Genomic DNA, 12,288 nt, shown 5'->3' on the forward strand with positions numbered 1-12,288 from the left:
TGTTCTATTTATCAAAGTTGCTTTGGATAGTGAGATAACAACAGCAACAACAACAACAACAACAATAACAACAACTTTATTGTCACTGTATGTGTATACCCATACAACAAAATTCACTTAACACCCAAAGACCAGGTCCAACTCACATAACAATCCCCAAACACACCCCCACCCACCAGAAATTCCCCACCCCTAAACTACCCAAACATCCACACAACAGACCAAGTTGGGAAGCATATACAGTACATTTAATAATAAAAATAATTTTTTTACTGGCAGGACATTTTTCAAGCCAAGCGAATGCTGCATTCACTGACTATATAGAAATAGACATCAGAGACACTTCTGGAGTTAAACCTACACGTATTCTTTTGGTCCCACCACACAATTCTTCCATACTTGCTATATTAAACACAAAGCAAGGAATACATTAGAGAAATCAGAAAAAAGATTTATCTCTCTTCAGCCAGCAACCAGGGGAGCCAATATGGTATAGGGATTAGGATGCTGACTTAGAAATTGGGAGACTGTGAGTTCTAGTCCCACTTTAGGCATAAAAACCAGCTGTTATGTCAAGACAGTCAAGTCTCTCTTATCCCAATCCACCTCACATGGTTATTGTAATTAATTAATTAATTAATTAATTAATTAATTAATTAATTAATTATATTTATATACCACCCTTCTCCCAAAGGACTCAGGGCGGTGAACAGCCAAGATCAAATACATAACATATAAAAATTTAAAACAATTTAAAACCAGATTAAATACTTTGGCCCATAATTAAAAACATCCCATTAAAATCCAATTTAAAATTTAAAACCGTTAAAATTAGTCTAGCCCGGCTTGCTGGAATAACAAAGTCTTCAGGGCACGGCGGAAGGTGCGCAAGTCCGGGATCCTCCGTACCTCCGGGGGCAGCTCGTTCCAGAGGGCAGGAGCCCGCCCTGAGAAGGCTCTCCCCCCGGGGGGGGGCAGTTGACATTGTCTGACTGACGGCACCCCGAGGAGCCCTGCTCTGTGGGAGCGTACTGGCCGGTGGGAGGCTGTTGGCAGCAGAAGGCGGTCCTGTAAGTACCCCGGTCCTAAGCCATGGAGCGCTTAGGACCCCAGTCCTAAGCCATGGGTAAAATAGGAAGGAAGAGTATTAGGTATGTTTTCCACCTTGAGTGGCTTATAAAAGTAATAAAGATGGGATACCAATTTTGGCTCTGTATATTGATATGAACGGACATTATTCTAGAATGTATTTGTATAAGTATTTGCAATTAGAAAAAAATCCTGAGAACTATCTTGAGATAATTTTTCCCCTCCTTTTCATTCAAAACGTTTCATGGTCTGATCAAAGCACGGTTTGCAAGTTGATCCACTTTGTGTTATAATAGCGCTGAGCAGATGATGGTTATGTCTGGTTCCTCAAAATTCCGGCCATCCCACCACCCCTGTGGTTATGTGATCATGATCTCGGTACTTGGAAACTAGCTCAGAATTATGACCAGCCTGCAGCATCCAGCAATTACATGACTGCAATTTGCCAATGTCTCAAGAAAGTCAATGGGGAAACCAGCAGGAAAAGTCATAAGTCTCTAGGTAGGTCTCCCCTACCTGCACATTCTCCCTCAGCTCTTCCAGACTCACACCATGCTGCCACCACCATGCTATCCTATCCACCCTCCCCAACCCTCTCTGTACTTCCCTCACTACTTCCTTTATCTATGCCACGCTTTCAGGCATCCTTCCTGACCTTCCTCATCCATCCACACCCTCCCTGACTGTCCCCATGTTCTCACACACCCTCCAATTGTCCTGTGCTTCTCGTGGACCCCTTTGCACCTTCCCCAATACTTAGCAGCCACTTATCCGCTGGCTAGACTGGGATTTTGCAATTTCCTCTGGCTTGCCTATACCTTCCACTTTTGTGAAAGCATCAAAAGGCTTCCTGAAAATTCCATATCCTGTGCATTGCCCATATAGGTAATCCTTGATTTACGACCATTTGTTTAACAATGGTTTGGAGTTACAGTTGCACTGAAAGTGTGATTAATGGCTTGACTTTGAAGTTACAACCACTGCGCCACCCCCTGATCACATGACCACAATTTGGGCGCTTGGAAACCATCTCTCATTTACAACAGTTGCAGGTTCTGCAGTCATGTGCTTGCAATTTGCAACCTCCTCAGCCAGCTTCCAATAAGCGATGGGGAAAGTTGGATTTGCTTGACAACCATGTGATTCGCGTAACTACCATGTGATTTGCTTTACAACCATGGTTTTAAGAAGGCCATAAAATCGGTTTGGTCATGTGACGATTTGCTTAATGACCATATTGATCAGCCATAAAAATTCCAGTCTAACTGTGGCTGTAAGCCCACAATTACACATAGAATATTTAAGATGATGGGACAGAAACTCACAATGGCACAACACTGTCATTTGTGAACAAATGCAATAATCATACATTCTCACTCACTTTCCCATGAGATGATTTATATTCATACCCCAAATCTCTCTGCTTCCTTCCACAAATACAGAAATGTTTTTTAGGAATGCTCTAAAAGCAGTAAAGTTCCAGAGTGGAAATCTATCAGACACATCAGAAATTGGAGAGAGAGATTAATTCCTACCCAAGGATTCCTTAGTTGAAGCTAATGGACTGTAACAAAACTTGGCCTTACGTAAATTATATTGCTCAGAACTGTTTTTCAATTCCCATCAAGAAAGTGCTTAAATAGCCCACGGGTTAGGACTTTCATTTTAGTATTAATATAGAAATTTTATTTTAATGCGTCTTTAGAAATATTTACATATTTGTTCCTATTCTCATTTCATAACTGCAATACAACAATGACTGGCTTTAAGAGGTACTTTTCCATTATATAAGGTAAAGTTACAACCCTCTGTAATCTAATAGAAAAAAACTGTAGGGTAGTAAAATTGTTTTTTATCCTTATGCAGCCCCTATCTTTCCTGTCTCAAACTGTCAGCTCCTGCAATGCGTGATCTTTACATGACTTATGTGAACGAAAGCTGATGTATCACTTGCCAAACAACAGAAAATGTTTAATATATCTAAGCAACTCCATGTGTCAGCACACCATAAGAGACTGCTTTAAGCTCAGGTTAGTGCCAAGACAAACTCAGGAATAGTTTCAGTTTAAAACCATGAAGCATTTCTTTTCCTACAGCAGCCATATGTGCACATGGAAATAATTAACAGGTAGATGACATATAAACAACTCCAATACCTGACAATTTATCAAAACTTTTTACTTAACCTTCATTCTTCAGCACACAAAATCAAAGTACCCATACTTGACCAAAGAAAAAGCATTTGCTCAATAGTCATGATTAATACATTTAAGACAGACAAGGTACTCAGGACTAATATTTACAATATTATAGTAATATAAGAAAAGTAATAGTATACTTTTCAGATAAATGATTTGGCAATTTTAAGAAGCTTTGCTACAATGTTCTGGATTGGAAATAACAGAAACTGGATTCCTGCACAAAAACAAGCAGAAATGTTAACAGCACTAAGATTGCAATTTTGAAAATGTCTTCCAGTTAATTTAATCTCTCATTATTTCATTCAGGTTTAACTGTAAATCCAAACATAGTTTATGGAACTACAGTGTCTCCAACTGAATATTTCTTATATTACATATTAATTTTAAAAGCAGTTGCTTCAAAGCAACTGAAGTTATATCCACTTTTTAATAAATTAACTGATCAGTTTATTCTTGTATCTAACACAAGAATATTTTAGATAAATTTATTTATCTAAAAGGAAAAAGAAATTCTTTTCATTCTCATTATTTTCAAGATGATTTAAAAAAAAATATGATTACCAAAATATTGCAGAATCCCTTATTTTCAATTCTCAGAATTACTTGCGTATCATTTTCACTCTAATCAGTAAAGCTTTCTGAATCAAATATTTAAAAAAACACCATACCAATTAATCATTTTTCTTGCATGAAAAGAAAATAATAAGCATCAGGAAATTAAAATGAAAAGGGCGTGTGCATATCTTAGATAAGAGTTCCAAAGATGTGAAGCCCGATTTGTTAATGCAATATTCTCTGTCAGACCAAAAAAGCAGGAATTCCACACTGAATGTACACTTGCACAGATTTATATTGCTATAGATTATTCTTTACATAATCTCATGTTAAAACTGTTCAGGATTTGAAAACCACAACCAAAAATGTAGGCTGCTCTCTGAACTGATGTAACATGACACAAAGCCCTAGCCTCTCCCACTGTTCCTACAACTATATTACATACTGAGTGAAATTTATGAACGGTTCTTAAATTTGGCCCATTAAAAAAAATACATTGCAGTAACTCACTCTGGCGGTATTGTGGGGAGGTTGACTTTTCTTTCAGTTGGACAACAGAAACAACAAAGTTAACACAACTCCTGAATTTACTTGCTGTTCCTTTACAAGTGCGTTTCCCAATTCACTTCAATTAATTCACTGGAACCAGTTCAAGATTCTCCAGATTTTAACCTTCACCATATGTGCAGCATTTATCATTTTAAATTGTCAGTATAAAAATAATATTCAAACTTGTTGATATTTTTCTCTCACAACTATTTAAAATTATGGTCTTTTACAAATTTCATTAAAGTTTCTAAATATACCAGGCTATTATTCTGAAGTCTACAGTATTTATCAGCATTCAAACATACCAATGTTCTATTACCATACAGGCAAGAAGCATTAGCTCCTTCTCAAAGAAAATGTATTAAATCTGGTGACTTTTTATACTGGAATTTTGACACAAACTATTAACCAGAAGGAAAGTATTACAATATAAAGACAAAGGAAGAAAAGGCAATGCTTAGTTTTCTATTTAACTTACAGTGTTTGTTGAGTCCTCTTGTAAAATCCTGTCATATAACTGTATTGCATCATCATAGCTGCAAATATGAACAGAAAACACCTGCAGGTAAATTTAACAGTGTTCTAACATGTCTATATACTTAAAGCCTAACTCAGTAAGATGTGCAAACCTGCTGGAAAATAACATCTGGATATGGACATAAATAGGTATAATGTTGTTCATCTAAAGTCACTGAAGTAGCTGGTTTGTGTTTTGGTGCATTTGAAGCCACTGTCCTCAGTGCAGACACTACAACACTTTAGTACAATTTTAACCGGACTCAACATTTTTGTTACCATGTGTGGCCAGATTTTTTATCTTGATTAATAAATTGTTGTAACTTGCCTGGAGGATCATTTAGTAAAAAGTTTATACATTTTATTGCATTACAGGTAGTCTTCAACTTACTATTGCAATTGAACCCAAAATTTATGTTGCTAAGTGAGAAATTTGTTGAGTTTTGCCCCATTTTTCTTGCCACATTTGTTAAGTAAATTACTGCAGTTGTTAAATTAGTAACATGATTGTTGAGTGAATCTGGTTTCCCCAATGATTTTGCTTGTCAGAAGGTTGCAAAAGGTGAACACATGACCCCAGGACATTGCAACCGTCATAAATTTGAGTCAGTTGTCAAGCATCCAAATGTAAATCACGTGATCATGGGAATGCTGCAATGTTCATAAGTCACTTTTTTCAGTGCCATTGTAACTTCAAATAGTCACTAAGTGAACTGTTATAAATCGAGGACTACCTGTATTGGACTTCAGAAGATTTACTCGTGGAGATGCTAAGACTCTAAGCTAGAGTTGTCGACATAGGATTTATGTTATTACTGAAATATGATGATATTTTTTATATTAGAGTCTAATTTTCTTCATACCTACTGTAGGCTCTTCTCACTTCACATAGCTTTTTCAGAAACAGATTAAAACATTTTCAGCTGCTTATTCCAATTTATAGTGACATCTCAGGACAATGGCTTCTCACTCTCAAGAAAGCAAGCCATGCCAGACATATTCTGTTACAGGTGGTTCTTGCTTGGCAATCATAATTGGGACAAGCAACACCATCTCTAAGTGAAACATCACATAACTGCAACAGACGTACAATATTAGTTTCCATTTAGACATTGCTTGAGTCACCAGGGTTTCTAGTGTGACATCAAGTGACCAAATTTGAGCTTTTACTGTTGACTTCTCCATTGACTATGCTTGTCAGAAGCCAGTTGAGAAATGCACAAATTGCAAACATATCACTGCAAGATGCTGCAACAGTCAAATGCATGAACAATGTAGGTTTGAGAGGAAACCAGTCAACTATTGCCACCATCTCCATCTCAGATACACTAATAACAGCCAAGCCTCCTACAACTGATCCCATCCCTCTGCCCCCCCCCCCCCCACATATCTGGTGATCACAGAGAAAGATGTGTGAAATATAACATCAAAAAATGTCATCGAAAAAGCACAACAAAGTGTTCTTCTTACGCCAACTCAGAAAGCTCAAACTGCGCAAGGAGCTGCTGTTACAGTTCTACAAAGTAATTATTGAGTCTGTCATTTGCACCTCTATAGGTTTGGCACTGCACCAGACACTCTATAGTGTCTGGTTTGGCACTGCAACCAAACAAGACAGACACAGACTTCAATGGACAGTTAGAACTGCAGAAAAAACAACTGCTACCATCCAAACTTCCATTGAGGACCTGTATACTGCACAAGACAGAAAGGGGGTTGTGAAAATATCTCACATCCTGGATATAAACTGTTTCAACTTCTTCCCACAAGATGACGCTATAGGGCATTGTACACCAAAACAACTAGACACAAGGACAGTTTTTCCCGAATGCCATCACTCTGCTAAACATCTAATTCCAACAAAAACTACCTAGTAGGGCGGTATTACTATTATCCTTCTCATCTTTCCTATTATCTATCTCATCATCTTCTTATAACTATAACTTTGTTGGTTATATCTTATGATTTATATTATTTGGTATCCTTGGATGATTTATGTTGATTGTTTATTTAGTATCCTATGACTATCAGTGAGTGTTGTACCTTATAATTTATGATGAATGTATTTTAGGATTATAATCATGATTTATCATTTGTTACTTGTATGTACTGAGAGCTTATGCACTGGAGACAAATTCCTTGTGTGTTCAATCACACTTGGCAAATAAAGAATTCCAATTCTAATGACCACTATGATGGTCAGAAATGTAAGATTATCTATCCCATGTCATTCTTTTCACCAGAAATGTTAAATACTTAATTTAATACTTAATAGGCTGACATCTAGTCAATTTATATTCAAAAAGGTTCCTTAAATAATCAGAAACAGAATATGAATGAGACCATTGTTCCATTTGTTTCAAATTTGAAAGATGTCAAAAAAAGAATTAAGTTCCTTCAGAATTTAATAGTATTTATTTTTCTTTAAGGAAACAAATTGTGAACATTCCAGTTTATATAGTTGATTATGAGTTAAGCACAGAACTCTTGAACAAAGCATTCTATAATACAGGACAATGTCAAACCAATTGGACCATGCTACTGTCTCTAAAAGACTGTTAAATTTAAGAAGTTGCATAACCTTAATTTTTAATATACATTTCTATTACATTTTCTAACATGTTTCCATTCTAATTCATCTTTAATTATAATTTTCATACCTTACTTTCATCTACTTAATTTATTCCTTCATAGCTTTTATATTTATATATTCTGGGAGACGTCTTTTAAAGCTGCATCTGGAAAATATTCTTTAGAATTCAGTTACCTCTCCATGGCTTCAAATTTCATACCAGTTAACCGTTTAACTCTATGGCTCCCAGGGAATTGCCGTCTTAGTTCTTGAAGGCAATACTATAAATTCAAAACATGAAGAAAAATGAGTAGGTAAGGAACATAATTTTCAAATGTTTCAGTGATGTTTATTTGAATGCAGTAACTAAGAGATTCATCTGGCAACCCATCCCAGCACAACCAAAATATCAAATTAACACTTCAACAATATTTGAAAGAAGCCAGTATATAGATAGATCCAAGACTACAAACATATTCAAAACACAAGTTTTAAAAAAGCCTAAAGGAACATATAACTAATTAATAAGATCAGGTTTTTTTCCTTTTCGAACATATAATGCAACTTGTACTGCTAGCAGAATTCAGTAATGGGAAGTGCATGCAAAAATCTCTTTGTGCACAATTTTACATAAAAAATACATTATATTTAATTTGGATTTACTGTAATAAATCTATTATTTAAAATGAAAACAACTATTATTATTTCACCTAAATCAGTAACAGCTATTAAATGCAAATTTAATATACCTTGTTAGACAGAAACAAATTCTAAATTCAACTACTTCAGGGAATCGGTGCTTGGAAACATGATTAGAAGCTATCAAAAATAATAAAACATGAACATTATATAGACTAAGAAAATTAAATGTTTTGTAGCTGGAGGGTCTAAATCTAAAAACTACCACAGAAAAGATATTTGACAAGACAAGCGATCATAAGGAATAAAAGTGATAGTAAAGGTAAGACCTCACACATGAGTGTCAATTAAAAGACTAGAACTGACTTTGAAAGACTGAATGAGGGTTTACAGACATAAAGGAAGGCGAAAAGAACAGAGTTAGATCCTCTTTAACAAAAGGCCCACAGCTAAAAAGCACATCCAAGTCATGATCACGAGGGTATAAATTCATACTGACAGGAGGGAAATTCAAAAGTCATGTTAGAAAGTATTACTTCACAGAAATAGTGGAAGCTTGGAACCCACTCCCAGTGGAGGTAGTGGGTCAAGCATCAGTAACTGAGTTTAAGTATTCTTGGGATAAACACGTGTCCATAATCCTGACAAAAATTAAAAATAAATAAAAATTGATAAAATGTAAAAATAATAATTAAAAATAATACATACATAAATTAAAAAGAAAACAAAAAACACCTCAATGGTGAGACATGATTGATCACTAGATTTTTTCCTGCCCCCCTCCCCCCAATGTTTCTAGTAGCCAACTCAGGGAATACCTAGATTTGAAGGATCCTGGATGCTCTCTGAGCTTGGTTGTTTTCTTGCAGACATTTCATTATCCAAACTACCATAGGTAACATCGCCAGTGGTAGTTTGGGTAATGAAAAGTCTGCAAGAAAACAACCAAGCCCAGAGAGCACCAACGACCCCTCATTTCAATCCCTAGCTACAAATATTCTCCTTTATTGATACCTAGATTAATTTTATGATTATTTGCAGCCCAGATTCACTTGTTTGAGAGGTCAGCTATAGAAATTAATCTATTAAAATAAATACCTACATAAAATCCAGACTGCAAATATAAGATTAGTGGCTTTAAAAAAAAAGGTGATCTCATTAAATCTGTTAAATTGCATATTTGGGCAATATGGTCACCTGAGAGACATAAGGGGAAAGAACGCAAATGTTATGGGAGATGTTACACACTGGAAGAAACTGTTAGATCAAAATACAAGCATAACGTATTTCATCTGGAAATGATGGCAAACATTTCTTCCCAATTCAGATCTCTCAGTTGTTGACTTTTAAGAGTGTCATTCAATAAAAACCTCAAGTTTTCTTTATGGTTCTAGAAACTGTAAGTATATTACCGTGGAAATGCTGACTATTTTAAGATGCAGTTGTTTGACCATTCCTGAAAAAAACAAACTGATGCCAAGCATACTTAAGTCATAATGCATATTTTGGAGGGGGAGGAGAAAAAGAATGTTTGGTTCCGATTTTTATCTAGTTTAAAATCACTGCCTGCAATGAGTATGGATTGGACAGGGCTAAATGTGGTAAAATTCAGTCAATATACAGAGGTTCTCAATAATGAACAAGTGGTGTTGAAAATTTAAGGTTTGCACTTTGGGGATACTATTATACCTGGCCTTGTGCCCGGTGGTTTTGGCCTAATATAATCAGAGATCATTTAGCATGATTTTATTCCTTGTTTCTAATTATAAACAGTTTGCTTTGAACTTTGGAAAGCTAGTTTATACAGCTGTTTTATTTTAGCTAATTGGGGGTTTCAGTGAAAAATACTATTTTAATTACCACAAGCCATCCTGAATTCATCTTACAAATATATATAATTGTCCTAGTTTATTTAAAAAAACTTTGAAAGAATTATCACTGAAGGCCAATACAATGTGATTCAGCAAATGAAACAATGAGCAGTGTGTATAATCTTCCTTACTTTCACTGCGTAAAATATGCTTAATTTCTCTAAATACAGTTGTAGGTTTATTTTAAAGATATTAGGCTTCACTTAAACTTAAATTATGACAGTATAAGCACTATTCATTATTTTATAATGAAACAATAAAAAATACGTAACTTTTAATGCAGTGTCCAAGAACAAGTTCAAGAATACATAAAAGACAAAAATGAGTCCACTATTAAGCTATTCAAAATTATGGATTGAAAACACTGTGAAAATTTAATATTCATCTGCTGTTTCACCTCAGGAAACAAATTAACTGATTTTATAGCACTCTTTTTTGACCAAAAAGAGAAAAATATTTCCATGAGCAAGAGCAACATTTCTATAGCAGTAAAACAAGAAAATGTACATGAAAAATATGAATATGTCCTCTAAAGAAAAGGGACTAATGTTTTAAAAAGTTTCAAAATATCTACTGAAGATGCCCCTTGCTAGTTAACTTGCATATAATTGTGAGAAGGAAAACTGTGAAAACTGAATGAATATATATCACTGTTATCAGAAGCAAATACAACTAAATCATATGTGAGTGCCAATATCGGGAGAGTAGAACAAGCCATCATCAAAGTACATATTAAAACAATATCTGAAGAAGCAATGTCCATAATGCTGAAAAAAGGAATAGCTTTGTAGGTACATACTATTAATCCATGTTTAAGCTATTGAACTAATATGCCTAGAGCATTAAGAGGTACCCTCAATTTTTAAACCATGCAACCTGGAAAGTCCAAAAAATAAAAATGCAATTATACTCTTGTAATAAATATATTCTACTTTAAATTCCAAATATTTCAATATAAAGTCCTTCATCCAAAATGGATGCCTGGCTACCCAAAATCACATTGTTTTATTAACTGTCCAGAATAAATTAGGTAACATTTCAAAATAGTATCTTAAAAATTGAAAAGTTCACAGTGTTTAATCACTTCTCTTTCCCAGTGCAGTTTCTTATTTGATATAATATGCTATTTCACAGGATTCCTTCTTCCATAGGGAGTTTCAGGAAGCCATACCGAATACATTTAAAACTTTTGAATGTTGCTCCTGGACACCTAGGAAATATGTCCTTGTACAGACACTTTCCAAATCAGTCATGTGAGTCTCAGAAAAGACATGGACGTTTCAAAGATTTAAAAAGGAAACTAGTGTATTTCACAAGATTTACATAGCCCTAAAAGTAGACTGCAGAAATACTGTATACTCCAGTAATGGACTGCAGAGGAAAATAAGGAGAATGCCTACCTATTGTGTTAGCAAAGATTAGATTTACCAGATTTGCATAAAATGTTGGAACACTTACCGATGCCAAGTCATCTCGGTTGCAATCCAACGCGGCGATCATCACTTGCTCAAATATTATCCAAACTAGATAATACAAAACATCATGAAACACAAACTTCCTCCCCCCACAAACCTGCTAATTAGCTCATAGCAAATTGTAGGAAATGTTGCCTTTTATAACATCCATATACTTAATCTTACGGAAACCCATCACACTAATGCTAAACCTGAATATTTAGACAAATTCCTTGTGTGTTTAACCACACTTTAAATAAATAAATAAAGTATAATAAATAAATAAAGTATAAGTATTTGCTAAACATATTTTAATTTCATTGCTCATATATTTTTATACACTGGTTCATCTTAAAAGCTGAATTGGAAAACAACATGGGATATCAAATCAACTATGGAATGATTCAGAGGTCACCAACTTTTTAAAAAAGAGTCTGTGGTTTTGGCAAATAATAGTTTTCAGAAAAAAACTTTGCTGATATAGGTGCACTGTTCTCCTTTTGTTTCCCTTTAAATAACGTTTTTGTAAAATCCCTAAGTTGCTGTATTTATTGAATTCTAAAGTTCATGGAAGAAGCTCCAAGGAGAAATATTACTCTAGTCTAAAGAATTCAGCATGGCGCTCCCATGTGGCTCCCCTCCTGCGCGAGCTGCACTGGCTCCCTGTGGTCTTCCGGGTGCGCTTCAAGGTCTTAGTTACCACCTTTAGAGCGCTCCATGGCTTAGGACCGGGGTACTTACGAGACCGCCTTCTGCCACCAATAGCCTCTCACCGCCCAGTACGCTCCCATAGAGAGGGGCTTCTCAGGGTGCCGTCAGCCAAACAATGTCGACTGGCGGCC

The 12,288-nt window shown here is 35.4% G+C and overlaps 1 protein-coding gene across 1 annotated transcript in view; it reads right to left on the minus strand.

Moving 5' to 3' along the window:
• The window catches only part of EMC2 (ER membrane protein complex subunit 2), a 43,185-nt gene that overhangs the window by 21,125 nt on the left and 9,772 nt on the right, over positions 1 to 12,288 (minus strand). Inside the window, exons 3-5 of the mRNA XM_070940375.1 lie at positions 11,451 to 11,515; positions 7,678 to 7,763; positions 4,873 to 4,930 (exon numbers count right to left, since the gene is read on the minus strand). Coding sequence (XP_070796476.1) covers positions 4,873 to 4,930; positions 7,678 to 7,763; positions 11,451 to 11,515 — 209 coding nt within the window. The remainder of the gene's footprint in view (positions 1 to 4,872; positions 4,931 to 7,677; positions 7,764 to 11,450; positions 11,516 to 12,288) is intronic.

The sequence above is a fragment of the Pituophis catenifer genome, unplaced genomic scaffold (assembly GCF_029215685.1).
Source record: "Pituophis catenifer annectens isolate HBS135680 unplaced genomic scaffold, rPitCat1.0.hap2 SCAF_3, whole genome shotgun sequence".
NCBI classification, from domain to species: Eukaryota; Metazoa; Chordata; class Lepidosauria; order Squamata; family Colubridae; genus Pituophis; species Pituophis catenifer.